We start from the raw sequence: 15013 nt of genomic DNA, 5'->3' as shown, positions 1-15013 counted from the left end.
TCCTCCAGAATCTCCGGAGAGATTCCTCCAGAATCTCCGGAGAGATTCCTCCAGAATCTCCGGAGAGATTCCTCCAGAATCTCCGGAGAGATTCCTCCAGAATCTCCGGAGAGATTCCTCCAGAATCTCCGGAGAGATTCCTCCAGAATCTCCGGAGAGATTCCTCCAGAATCTCCGGAGAGATTCCTCCAGAATCTCCGGAGAGATTCCTCCAGAATCTCCGGAGAGATTCCTCCAGAATCTCCGGAGAGATTCCTCCAGAATCTCCGGAGAGATTCCTCCAGAATCTCCGGAGAGATTCCTCCAGAATCTCCGGAGAGATTCCTCCAGAATCTCCGGAGAGATTCCTCCAGAATCTCCGGAGAGATTCCTCCAGAATCTCCGGAGAGATACCTCCAGAATCTCCGGAGAGATTCCTCCAGAATCTCCGGAGAGATTCCTCCAGAATCTCCGGAGAGATTCCTCCAGAATCTCCGGAGAGATTCCTCCAGAATCTCCGGAGAGATTCCTCCAGAATCTCCGGAGAGATTCCTCCAGAATCTCCGGAGAGATTCCTCCAGAATCTCCGGAGAGATTCCTCCAGAATCTCCGGAGAGATTCCTCCAGAATCTCCGGAGAGATTCCTCCAGAATCTCCGGAGAGATTCCTCCAGAATCTCCGGAGAGATTCCTCCAGAATCTCCGGAGAGATTCCTCCAGAATCTCCGGAGAGATTCCTCCAGAATCTCCGGAGAGTTTCCTCCAGAATCTCCGGAGAGTTTCCTCCAGAATCTCCGGAGAGTTTCCTCCAGAATCTCCGGAGAGATTCCTCCAGAATCTCCGGAGAGATTCCTCCAGAATCTCCGGGAAGATTCCTCCAGAATCTTCGGAGAGATTCCTCCAGAATCTTCGGAGAGATTCCTCCAGAATCTTCGGAGAGATTCCTCCAGAATCTCCGGAGAGATTCCTCCAGAATCTCCGGAGAGATTCCTCCAGAATCTCCGGAGAGATTCCTCCAGAATCTCCGGAGAGATCCCTCCAGAATCTCCGGAGAGATTCCTCCAGAATCTCCGGGGAGATTCCTCCAGGAGAGATTTCCTGCAGGACCTCGGGAGAGATTTTTACAGAATCTCGGGAGAGATTCTTACAGAATCTCGGGCGAGATTCTTACAGAATCCCGGGACAGATTCTTACAGAATCTCGGGAGAGATTCCTCCAGAATCTCGGGAGAGATTCCTTCAGAATTTGTTGAGAGATTCCTTCAGAATCTGTAAAGCGATTCCTCCAGAATCTCGGGAGAGATTCCTTCAGAATTTGTGGAGAGATTCCTCCAGAATCTTCGGAGCGATTTCTCCAAAATCTCTGGTGAGATTCTTCCAGAATCTCAGAAGAGATTCTTCCAATCTATCGGAAGCGATTTCTCCACAATCTCGGGACCTGCGAAAGAGTTTAAATGACTCGGATCACGCCGCAGGAAAAATCCCTAGATGATCATTCGCCCCTAAACGTCTATAGCATCTTTGGAGACTGTTTGTAGACATACCAGAAAGAAGAATAGGAAATCAAATTTAATATAGAAAAAGCCTTCTTGAAGCAATAGTCATCAGACTATGTTTTAAGCGTGGGCTCCCCAATCGGGTTTTCTTTCAATTTGCAATTGTTCTATTATTTTATTTAAAGTTCACAAGCCCGAGGACATTTGCTTGCAATAAAAACTGTTCATCATTTTCATGGTAATCTCCCCCCGATATTACCAGCCATATCGCATAATATTTTCTCTCGAAGCCCACATCCCGACGTGGGGTGAATCCTAGAGTTTTCCCATCCGTGCACTAGAGAGTGGCTTGCCTGCCGGAGACCTGTCCGCCTATACCATGCCTACTATCCGACTTTCGTATTTTCTCACATCCATTGAGTGCGAGCAACCCAGGCAGCCAGCCAGCCTGGAAGGATTTTATTTATAGAGATATACCCAGCCAGCCAGCCGAGCCAGCCAATATGCAATGGCATACGGCAAAGTTAGTGCAGCAAGTGCATAAAGGTCTGTTGGGGGCAACCCTACGCCACTGGTATCCGATAGCGCACAACCTCGCGCTTCTGTCCGTCAAAGGTCTGTCAAACGCTGATAGACGTCAGTAACCAAAATTTCTTGCCAATCATCCTCAACACCATTCTTTGCGCTACACAAAAAAGGCAGAGTTAGAAGTTATTTCTTGATTTGTTTAAATTAAGCCTATCACTATATTGTCAAACATAAACTGAAATCGAAACTAGGAGACCAATTGTAAGTAACAATGAACTAATTTATCTAAGATTGTGTACTAATTACAATTATTTCTAATACACAGTTTGAGCTCACTTAACCACAAAAACGGTGTGCTACAAAACCCTCCGAAAACGTCCGAAACGTTCCAACAAACTCAAAAATTGTTGCGAATCACATCGGAACAGGCCAATTAGGATGCCGGAGACCGACTGTTTCGATTGTCAGGTGTGTGAATTGCCCAACAACATAGACGATATGGTGCAATGCGAAGGCTGCCTCAAGTGGTCGCATTTCGGATGTGTGGGATTCGACGACGGGAAGAAGGAGGACCACTGGAAGTGCTCGGATTGTGTCGCCAAGTCAACATCATGTGGCGCCGCCGGAGAACCCAGTGGACTAGCCCGTAGCGAGCAGCAGCAATCAAACGGCTCACCTCAGGGCGCAGGATCGATGAGTGAGATTGCCCGGCTTAACCTCAAACTGCTAGAAGAGCGAAAGGCCGTCTTGCTTAGGGAGATCGAACTACAGCAGGCGGCCCAGCTGGAGCAGCGGAAGCTACAGTTGGAGAAGGAGGTTTGGAAGGCGAGGTACGACATAGTGAACGGGAGATGTGAAGAAACCAGCGTTGAAGCGGAATCCAGTGGTCTTGGAGACTGGATGAGTCGGTTGGACCAGGTCGCTGTCAGCCAGAATCAGCAATTCTCTGCTCCGGCGAGTACGGTGACGGTCCCGACGATTTCTGGGACAAGGCTGCAGCAACCCTCAGCTGGGGGAACAAGACCAACACCGCAAGTTGTGCGGACAAGCCTACCGACTAGCACGTCTGTCTTCGGGAGCGAATCAGGGTCAATTTCCCAACCACCTTTCAACGCGCCGGCTTCACAAGCTAACCGAGCCCCCCTACCTGCGAGTGCGTATGCGGCGGGACAAGCTACCAGTTTTATGCGTGATTTCCAACCTGGAGGAGGAGCGAACCGTCCGGGATCGTCGACGCCGATCACTAATGCGAATTGGGTCAACCCTATGACGGGTCTCACCAGCTCCACCCAGTGTTTGCCACCATCCATCAGCTCGGTGGAACAGCTAGGAAGCCACCCGATGCAATCGGGATACGTAAGCCAACCGTGTCAGGTAACGAATAGCATAAGTAATTACGTACCAGTAGGGCAGGTAGCTTATCCGCAATATGCTAGTGTAGGGCTAGGTAATCTCCATTTGGGTTCAATAAACGCACCTAAATCCTACACTCCTCACCCCCTCCCAACGAATCTTCCTCAAAACAACCCATACATCTCGCAAGCGTCTTTCGGTGCTCAAACCATTCCCGCCGCGAATGTCGACAACTCGACTCCGACCGCTCGACAACTCGCCGCGCGGCACGTTATGCCAAAAGATCTCCCGTCGTTCAGTGGTAATTCAGAAGAGTGGCCAATGTTCATTAGTGCCTTTAACACTTCCACGGAAGCGTGCGGATACAGCAACGTAGAAAATCTTGGCCGACTTCAACGATGCCTGAAAGGTGGGGCCTTGGAGGCGGTTCGCAGCCGTTTACTACTGCCTTCATCGGTGCCGCAAGTGATTCAGACGTTGCAGATGCTGTATGGGCGCCCGGAGCAAATAATCTACGCGTTGCTCCAGAAGGTACGAGAGGTTCCGGCACCGAAAGCGGACAACTTGTGCACGGTTGTGGCCTTTGGGATGGCAGTGCAGAACTTCTGCGAACATCTGGAGGCGGCTGGACAAGTGCTACACCTCTCAAATCCAGTGTTACTTCAGGAGCTCGTGGATAAGCTTCCAGCGAATTTGAAGCTCGAGTGGGTAGCATTCAAGCGGCAGTTTGCGATGGTTGACCTTCGGGTTTTCAGCCGATACATGGCCAATCTTGTGTCAGCAGCCGCTGAAGTCACCCTAACGTTGGATCCGAAGAGTGCAAAGCTGAAGAAGGACGAGAAGCCGAAAGGCTTCGTGAACGCACATGCTACGTCATCTGAGAAACCAAAAGTGGAGCCGACGAAGGTGGTTTCCACAATCACCTGTCTTGCCTGTGGGGATCCAGATCATCGAGTGAAGGAGTGCAAGGTCTTCAAGAAGATGGATCCCGATGACCGTTGGAAAGTGGTCCAGAGCCATTTTCTCTGCCGGATCTGCCTCGGAAAGCATGGAAGAAAGCCATGTCGGTCCGCGGCTCGTTGTGACGTGCAAGGCTGCCAAATGCGTCATCATCCGCTCCTGCATTCCGAGTCGGGAAATTCATCGGCCGCAGCTAAGCCGGCGCCACAAGGAGGGGAGGTGCCACGGAAAAGTCCTACCGAAGGTGTAAACACTCATCACACCCAAAGTTCCACGCTGTTCCGTATGCTGCCGGTGCGGCTTTTCTGCAAGGGACGTAGTGTGGAAACATTAGCCTTTATCGACGAGGGTTCGTCCGTCACGCTCTTGGAAAAGAGCCTAGCCGATTCTCTTCAGGCCGAAGGAGCGGAGATGCGTCTCTGCCTAACTTGGACGAGTAATATCAGCCGCGAAGAGGAAGGTTCGCGTCAAGTGGAGGTGGAGATTTCTGGTATCGGAGGAGGCAAACGATATTCGTTGAAGGACGTCCGGACTGTGGAATCCCTAGCGCTACCGGCCCAAACATTGCGCTACAAAGAACTGGCTGATCGTTTCGACCACCTGCGAAATCTGCCAGTTACGGACTTCGAATCCACAACCCCAGGAATACTCATCGGAGCAAAGAATACCCACATCACCGCCACCCAACAAATACGAGAAGGTCGCGTAGGAGAACCAATAGCGGCGAAGTCTCGCCTTGGATGGGCAATCTACGGATCGATGCCAAACGGATCAAGCTTTGCGAGTTGCAATTTGCATATTTGTGGGTGTGGTGCTGACGATAGTTTGCACGAACTAGTCAAGAAGTATTTCACAGTGGAAAACGTGGGCGTCTCGATGGATCAGAGTCCTGAGTCCGACGAGGACAAACGGGCGAGGGCACTGCTCGAAAAGACAACCAGGCGAGTTGAAGGCGGATTCGAGACCGGGCTACTTTGGCGTTACGACTACGTAGAGTTTCCAGATAGTTACGCAATGGCGGCGAGACGGTTACGGTGCCTGGAAAGGCGCTTCAACGCGGATCCTGTATTGTTCGAGTGTGTTCAGCGCCAGATCACGGAGTACCAACAGAAGGGGTACATTCACCAGGCCACGAGGGAAGAGTTGGCAGCTGTCGACCAGAGAAAGCTGTGGTACCTCCCGGTTGGAATAGTAAGGAATCCGAAGAAGCCGAACAAGATTAGAATCGTGTGGGATGCAGCAGCAGTGGTGGACGGTGTCTCGCTAAACAGCATGTTGCTGAAAGGGCCGGATTTGGTGCAACCTCTTCCCGACGTTCTTTGCGGATTTCGGGAACGGAGAATCGCCGTGGTGGGCGATATTATGGAGATGTTCCACCAGCTTAAAATACGGCGAGAAGATCGATATAGCCAGCTTTTTCTCTGGCCCGGTGAAATCGGAAACTCTCCCCAGATCTTCGTCATCGACGTGGCGACATTTGGCTCCACCAGCTCCCCATGCTCGGCGCAATATGTGAAAAACTTGAACGCAATCGAGCACTCAGAGAACTACCCAAGGGCGGCGGAGGCGATCGTGCGTCGGCACTACGTCGACGATTACCTGCAGAGTTTTGACAGCGAGGAAGAAGCGTGCCAGGTCATAGATGAAGTCAAGCTGGTGCATCGGCAAGGCGGGTTCATCATTCGCAACTGGCTCTCGAATTCATCCACAGTTCTCCAACGGATCGGGGAAACCGACGCCGGTTCGATGAAGATAGTCAGCGAAAGCGGTTCACAAATAGAGCGTGTGCTGGGCATGCAGTGGAAGGCAACTGAGGATGTCTTCGTATTCTCCAACGAAGTCGACTTGGCGACCGTTACTCCCACCAAGCGAGGAATCTTGCGCTGCGTGATGAGCCAGTTCGACCCGCTGGGACTCCTTTCGCATTTCCTCATCCATGGTCGTGTTATTATTCAGGACATCTGGCGAACCAAAGCCGGTTGGGACGATATCGTAGAAGAGCCCATCTTGGAGCGTTGGCGACTATGGACGTCGAAGTTCAAGGAGCTCGAGGAGATTCGAATCCCACGCGCCTACTTCCCGGGCGTGGCAGCGTCCAACATTGAAGACTTGCAGCTCCATATTTTCGTCGACGGTAGCGAGACTGCATACGCATGTGTGGCCTACTTCAGGGCGACCATTCAGGGAGAATACCATTGTGCGCTCGTCGGCGGGAAAGCGAAGGTTGCACCGATAAAAGCGCTTTCGATCCCAAGGTTGGAGCTCCAGGCTGCCTTGATAGGATGTAGGCTAATGAAGACCCTCTGCAACAGTCACAGTCTGCCGATATCGCAACGAGTGTTCTGGACCGATTCAAAAACCGTGCTGTCCTGGATCCATTCCGACCACCGGCGCTACCGACAATTCGTCGCCTGCAGGATAGGGGAAATCCTCTCGAAATCTAATCCCGCAGAGTGGCGGTACGTCCCATCGAAGGTCAACGTCGCAGACGATGGCACAAAGTGGGCCAGTGGACCAAACCTGAAACCCGACAGTCGTTGGTTGAAAGGGCCAGATTTCTTGTGGAAACCTGAGGAATGTTGGCCACGTCAGGCCGAACCCGAAGCAACCATCATTGAAATTAGATCATGTCACGTTCATCGTTCAACGGAACACAACGAAACCATCGACTGGAGCCGCTTTTCCAAATTCGAAAGGCTTAATCGGACTGTTGCCTATATCATCCGCTTCGCAGACAACTGTCGGCGGAAGGTGATGAAGATGCCACTGCAGAACCTGCATATCACCCAAGAGGAACTCAATAAAGCTGAGAACGTCATCTGGAGGCTGGTGCAACATGCGGAGTTTCCAGAAGAGATGTTTCAACTACAGAAGGCGAAAGAAGGGCAGAAGATGAAGCTGAGCCGAGCCAGCCCGATCTACAAGCTGTCGCCGTTCGTTGATGAGTGCGGTGTAGCTCGAATGGACACGAGAATTGCCGGTGCGATCTTCGTACCGTTCGACACCAGATTCCCGATAATCCTCCCAAAAAGACATCAGCTAACCAATCTAGTCGTGGAAAGGTATCATCGACACTATCTTCACGCAAATAACGAGACGGTGATCAACGAAGTTCGTCAGCGGTTCCACGTCCCGTGCCTACGTGCGCTGGTGAAAAGCTTGTCAAAAACCTGCATGCAGTGTAAGGTGTCCAGAGCCAAGCCCGTGTGTCCGCGTGAGGCTCCCCTACCGAAGGCGCGCCTTAGTCCGTACATTCGCCCCTTCAGCTTTGTTGGGTTGGATTACTTCGGTCCCATTCAGGTCAAGGTCGGGCGCTCTCTGGTCAAGCGGTGGGTGGCGCTCTTTACATGCCTCACCATCCGGGCTGTCCACCTAGAGGTAGTGCATTCCTTGACTACGGAGGCGTGTAAGATGGCAATACGACGGTTCGTAGTACGAAGAGGCGCGCCCCTGGAGATCAGAAGCGACAATGGCACCAACTTCCTGGGTGCGAGTCATGACCTTAAACAGCAGATACAAGAGATGAATCAACAACTATCCGCCGTCTTCACCAACGCTGCCACCAAGTGGGTGTTCAACCCGCCATCGGCCCCTCACATGGGGGGTTCATGGGAGAGGCTTGTCAGGTCCATCAAGATTGCCTTTGCGGCCCTAACGACTACCAGGAACCCGGACGACGAGACTCTTCTGACTTTGATGATTGAGGCGGAAGGAATAGTCAACTCTAGACCCCTGACCTGTGTGCCATTGGACGCAGAATCGGAAGCAGCTCTAACGCCGAACCATTTCTTGCTGCTGAGCTCGCAGGGAGTGACCCACCCGCCGGAGGTTATTCCAGATCGCCCGGAGTCTCTCAGGACTAACTGGAGATTGATTACGAACCTGGTGAACCAGTTTTGGAATCGATGGGTGCGGGAATACCTTCCCACTATAGCTGGCCGTACCAAATGGTATGAAGACTCCAAGGAGCCGGAGATCGGAGACCTGGCAATCATCGTTGATCCGTCGATCCGAAACGGATGGCTGCGTGGGCGGATTCTTTCCACAATCAAAGGACGGGATGGACGGTGCAGACAGGTCCTAGTGCAAACCAGCGGAGGAGTGCTACGGCGACCGGTAACTAAGGTTGCCATTCTACGTGTCAAGGCAGCGGACAACGAAGAAGCTGAGGGTAACGCAGGACCACCGGAAGGGATGGACGTGCATTACGGGTCGGGGGATGTTGGGGGCAACCCTACGCCACTGGTATCCGATAGCGCACAACCTCGCGCTTCTGTCCGTCAAAGGTCTGTCAAACGCTGATAGACGTCAGTAACCAAAATTTCTTGCCAATCATCCTCAACACCATTCTTTGCGCTACACAAAAAAGGCAGAGTTAGAAGTTATTTCTTGATTTGTTTAAATTAAGCCTATCACTATATTGTCAAACATAAACTGAAATCGAAACTAGGAGACCAATTGTAAGTAACAATGAACTAATTTATCTAAGATTGTGTACTAATTACAATTATTTCTAATACACAGTTTGAGCTCACTTAACCACAAAAACGGTGTGCTACAAAACCCTCCGAAAACGTCCGAAACGTTCCAACAGGTCACACTGGCTGGATTGGTACGTGGAACTGCTGGTGGCGAGGGCGAGAGAAGAATAGTTGAAACGCCGCACTGAGGAACATTTGAGCGCGCTAGTTGGCCATAAATGATTCTCCAAGTGACTGTGCTGTGAAACAGCACACCGCACCGATAGTTGTTGAATAATGGGTTTGAAAACTAATTTTGGCCAGCTAGATTGGCCGAACGCTCCTCCTAGTGTGCCCCGGTGTTAGTGTACTGACGAGCTGGGCGGAAAGAGCTTAGCGGCGTACCAGGGGATGAAAATGTTTAATGCGACTTAGATGAATGTTTTCCCAAGGAGGTATGATTGGAGTTCAATCTAAATAGTTTTGTAGTTTTGATGAAACATGTTGTAGTTAGGAGGAGCATGCTGTAGCTTGTATATACTTGAGTTATATTTTACCCACATGACAGAACTTGTATTATAGAATAAGATGAGGCATCTGTTATGGGTCTTCTAAAGATTCTTCAGTAAACATGTTGCTATTTCGCAAGGCCTCGCTGAGAGAGATTGGGGTTGATTTCCATTTAGGCCCAGAATTCTATTTGTAGTGGGAACTGTATTGAGCTCTTTGGGCTTCCAGGACAGTAGAAAACAAAAGTGTCCAAATGTGTTAAGAAAAAGAAGAAGACGTTGTTTTTCTATAATATCTGTCCGTTATTTTCGTTGGAATATTGATTAGTAGGGGGATTCACATAACAGCGTAAACTGATTAAACTGATTAAACGTGGCGATCATCAAGGCAATCTTCGATTATTTCATTCGCAAAATCATGAAACATTTCAAATAAGCAGAAAATCATGGCTTACGCAGCAATTTAATCTGTTTAGTGAATACCCCTAGTATATCATTCTAAATCAGTAAGCAGTCGTGTTATGTTCACAATGCATACATTGTTTTTTATTTCTCTTTCCGTTTCAGGTAACGATTTGGACTCAACTATAGGAAATAATCTACGCTAAATACTTGAAGAAGACTTGAAATAGAGCCGAAACGTCGGAACACACCTCAAACAGTACTTGAGATTACGCAAGACAACGCTGGTTTCTGCAACGCAATAGAACCTGAAGAGAATAAGTATAACGGATATTGCTCAAAGCTTAATTTCAGCCTAGGCGCTTCGAAGCAACTACTCCATTGTTGATCAGAACAATTGAGGTTGCACAGTAGAATCAATGAGAAGGGTGTGCGACCTAACCTAACCATGCTAAATATTTCCCAACACATTGCAGGAAGATTTACCAGAAGCAAGCAGAAATTGACTGCACACTCTCGTATGGAACTGCTGAAGGATTTTCCGGAAAGAAATGTCGAAGAAATTCCTCATTTGGTACATTTGCAAACCTACATGGATTTTTTGCAATGATCCTTGGCCATCTTTTATTTGGATTCCTGCAAAAATAATAGAACACAGATTTCTCCAAATATTCGTCCAAGGTAAACTCCAAGAGAAGAATTCCTTAAAAATCATCAAGGAATTCTATTACTGATAATTTCTCCAAGGATACTTTCACAGTTTTTTTTTATTTTTTCCAAAGATTCATCCCTGAAATCTTCTGTGATACAGTGATAGACATTCGTTTAGCCGAGGCCAAAAAAATTTCAAAAAAGTGTCAGGAAACTCATACCAAAGATTTTATGTTAAAACTTTTTTATCGTAGTGATAGTATATCTAGATACATCACACTTACATATACACTGAAACAAAAACGAGGGTAAAAACCCTTCAAATGTAATTTTTTGCCTAGACATTCGTTTAGCCGAATTGTACAATTTTTAGAATTCCATAATAAAAAACTAACAAATTTCGAAAAATATCCAACAAAACCATTTTGTATGGTGATTTGCATTATAGATCGACTTGTAAATCATGAATTAGATCGTTTTTGGAAGTGTTGCCATATTGATTTTGCATGCATCTCATATAGATATGTCATAATAATGTAAATGTTTCCAAATTGAGATTTGATGTAGTTATTTTTATCGGAAGTGTTTTAAAAGAATCTAATGAAAGTTTCATGACCAAAGCAGGTTGAAAATTTACGGAAAACAATGTTTTTAACAGAAAAAAATAACGCAAACGCTCAAAAAATCACGTAAATATTTAAGTATTGTTTTGATGAAATACGATGGTTTCACTTGCATAAATCACAGCGTTTACTACTATTACGTCTTCTAATAGCTCCCAAAATCTTCTAGACTGTATTTTGGCTGAAATAACATACATTGGACGGCTCATATTTCGAGAAATGGCACCGAAAGTATTCAAATTTCTAGCATGAACTACTTTTTTCACATTTTAGACATTCTTTTCAAATAAATCATGTTAAAAATGAATGTGGTTCAAAACTAAGACTCATTTATAATATATTACTTCAGAATGAATGAAATAAGCCAATTGTTTGACAATATCTTGCATTTTTGTTTGAGCCGTGTATAAAAAATAAGAATAAACAGTGTACAAAAAACTGACACTTCTTGCAGTTCTTTCACTTTTCTGTCTTCTTACTCATTTGGTAATGCTAGTATCAAACAGGTATACTCCACAGGCATTAGGGCACGTCTTTATTTCAATGCAGAACTAATTATTTTAGCTTTTATCAATCCCATTTTAAAGTTTAACCAACCAAAACCAATATACTTAATTTTTTCATGACATTTTATGCAATAATTTGTACATTTCGAACAATAATTCTATGCCATATATTCAAAACTGCTAATCTAGCTTACGTTTGAGTGTTCACAGAAATCATTTTTCTTAAATAAATTTGTTTATCGTCGCTTCTCCTTATCGGGATTTTTTTTATAATATTTCTCTGAATTTCACAAATAAATAAACTTTTATGGTCTATTATCTTGCTAACACATCATAAACTAAATGCCTTGGGGTGTATCCTCGAAATATACTAACGAAATTGCAAAAAATCTATTGAAAACGAATTTTTCATTTACCTCGGCTAAACGAATGTCTAGGCAAAAAATGACATTTGAAGGGGTTTTACCCTCGTTTTTGTTTCACTGTGTATGTAGGTGTGATTTATCACATTTTTATAAAACAGTACAAGATATACTATCACTACATTCAAAAAGTTTTATCATAAAATCTTTTGTATGAGTTTCCTGACACTTTTTTTGGTCTCGGCTAAACGAATGTCTATCACTGTATTCTCGCAAGGGTAATACTTCAAAGATTTCTCCAGAATTTATTTCTAGAACTTTTCAGGAATCCTTCGAATATTGTTCTAGCCACTCTTTTCAAATGCAATTCAGGAACTCTTCCAAGAATTTTTTCGAAGTTTTTTACATATACATATATTCTCATTCATATATTCTTACAAGAATAACTCTGGGATTGCTTTTAAAGACTTATCAAATAATTATAATATTCCCAAGTAGCAATGAATGCTGAACAGTGAAAGTATTAGTTGAACAGTGGCTGATTAATGGTGTCGGTGTCTGAAAACAATGACAGCAGAGTATAGGTCTGAAGTATTGCTTGTTCAACCTTTTTAATCAACAATTCATAGATGGCTGAATATCAAGTTGCATAGAATATTCTTCATCTGTGTAACCAGCTTTAAAGCATGCACCAACATACAGAATTAAGCATCTGTTGTTCAAACTTTAATCAAATTTTTTAACAGCTGACCCAAGCATGTTTTTGTGAAGTCAACATCGCTTGTTCGGCCTTAATACAGGCTTAGTTCAACTTATGTTCTTGACTATTCAGACACAACTAGTATGTTCTTGTTTTCGAGCATACGTATACAATTATGTGTGGTGTAGGTACTAAGATGAGTGATTATAAATCAGGAGGTCCGAGTTCAATTCACAGTTTCCCCATAGATCAATTTTGTGCATTTCAAAACATCTACTCTAGAAATAAAAGCAGCTAATGGTAAAAAAAGGCTCGCGAAGGTTTTTTTTTATTTTTTTAACTTAATTAATAAATTTGATTGATTACTGATTATGCGCATATGAAGCCTTAAAACAGCCTTTTAAAGAACCTCAAATCAGCTAAAGGTTGAATTAAATCACCAAAATTAGATGTTTAAGAGCTGAATAAAGAATTGTACCTTTTGTGCCCAGCTTTTGCTCAAATTAAGGCTGATTTAAAATAGTTGGAGAAACATTTATGTAGCATCAAATTGTTACCTGGTTAATTGGAATGAATTCCTGGAAGTGTCATCGGATTAATTTATGAAGAAGTATTCTGTAGGGATTCTTGAATGATTTTTTCCAGGCATTCTTTAAAATCATCGGTAGAGAATTTCCAGCATTAGGGATTCATGGGTAGGTATTCATGGGTTTATTTCTGGAGGAATCTTAGAAGTAACTTCAGGATTTCTCGCAGATTTTTTTTCCGGAACAAAACTCTGAAACATCTGGGAGGATGTCCGAGGAATATTTTATTGTGTTCTCAACTCACGTCTTTCTTCGTGTGCGACTCCAACTAAAACTATCATTTAATTTTCATCCCTGTGACAATCAGACCTGTCACCTGTGTAAGAATATATCCAGATTAATACTACGCCACAAATATTAACATTTCTACCCATCATCATCACTCACCATTTATGTATTTGCCAAAACAGGGGGTTTCAGAAGCATTTCAATGGATTAAAAGAGGTTTCAAGGTTCCTCGGGATTTTCAAGGTTGTTTCAAGGGTTTTAAGGTCCGTTTCAGAGTGTTTCGTGGACGTTCATGATGTCTTAAGGAGTGTCATAAACATTTCAAAGGTGTTCGAAGGATTTCAGGAAGATTATAGGAGTCCCAGGGTCAGAGAAGCACCTCTGAAGCGCCCTTCTGAAATTGCTTGGAATCCAACTGAAATGTCCCATGAAACACTCTGAAACTTTCTTGAAACCCGTTGAAACGCCCTGATACCCGTTTTCGCTTCTAAAATATCCATGGCGTGGACTGAATCCCCTTGGGATGCTCCTGAACCCCACAGGAAACCCTTTGAGGTGCATCCGAAACCCATTGAAACCCTCTTAATCGTCTCCAAAGCCCTTTGAAACGTCCGGAGACTCCTCTCAAACTGTCTCAAACGCCCCTGGTTTTTTTCTGAAACCCCCTGAAACGCCATGGGCTTTTCCTGAAACCACATGGAACCTTTTTGAAATCCCCTGAATAGCACCCACAATCCCTTTAAGGCCCCTAAAGCTTTCCTGAAACTTTTTGAAACTTTTTGAAGCGTCCATTCAAATTCTCTAGATCCCCCTGAAACTCTTCACCTGAGGCCCCAGCTTGAAGTGCTTCCAAAGCGCTTCATTGATCCTTCCTGAAATGCTTTCAAACCCCCAAATCCCTTGAACGTCCTTGAAACCCATAATTAACCCCTTGGAACCACCCTAAAACTCCCTGAAGCGCTCTCAAAAACCCTCTGAAACGTATCGGAAACCTTTTGAAACGCCCTGCAAACTCCTAAAATGTACCTGAAACCCCTTTCAGCCTCCTGAAATGTCCTTGAAATCCCTTGAAACGCCCTGAAATTTCCTAGAACGGATCACAAAACACCTTCAGCACCTTCCGAAACCTTATAAGAGGGCACTTTTCAGAGTGTTGAACTCTGAACACCCTTGAAGCCTCTTGAAACCTCCTAATGTGCCACCGGAATCTCCTGAAATCCTCTACGCCGACAATGGCCGTCTGGAGCCACTTCTCACGTTTTCAAGACCACTAGTCTTTGTAAACAAATCGTCTGGTTAGGATTATCTGTCTCTTTTGTACAATATTTATAAACTATAGTAAGTGAGCAAAGCCTGCATCTACAAATACAGCGTGGTGCTAACTTATGGAGAAAATTATAGAGGTATTCCAGAAGGGATTATTTAAAATATTCCGCTAGGAATGCTTTTAAGTAATCGATCGAGGATTTTCAGGATGAATCCTTGAAGGTATTCATGGATTTATTTCTGGAGACATGTCTGGAGGAACTTACGAAGGAACCTCTGGCCGAGTTCTGGTATGAATTCTAGAAAAACCTGGTGTGATGGTGAAAGCCCGTATTTATCACGCCGAGGACATGGGATCGAACCCCATTCCGGAAAAATTCACAAACTGTGAGTTCTTCGTTCGGA

General features: G+C 45.5%; 1 protein-coding gene across 1 annotated transcript; it reads left to right on the top strand.

The window, feature by feature from the left end:
- The first annotated feature begins 1354 nt into the window (after nt 1-1354).
- On the top strand, nt 1355-9792 carry LOC134285619 (uncharacterized). Its single transcript, XM_062846742.1, has 2 exons — nt 1355-2262; nt 2327-9792. Exon 2 carries the CDS (start codon nt 2440-2442, stop codon nt 8614-8616), a length of 6177 nt encoding a protein of 2058 aa, XP_062702726.1. The 5' UTR covers nt 1355-2262; nt 2327-2439; the 3' UTR covers nt 8617-9792.
- Nucleotides 9793-15013: the final 5221 nt, after the last annotated feature.

This window comes from Aedes albopictus, chromosome 1, assembly GCF_035046485.1.
Source record: "Aedes albopictus strain Foshan chromosome 1, AalbF5, whole genome shotgun sequence".
Taxonomy (NCBI): Eukaryota; Metazoa; Arthropoda; class Insecta; order Diptera; family Culicidae; genus Aedes; species Aedes albopictus.
Note: the sequence above shows the minus strand (reverse complement) of the source record. Positions and strands in the feature narration are given on the sequence as shown.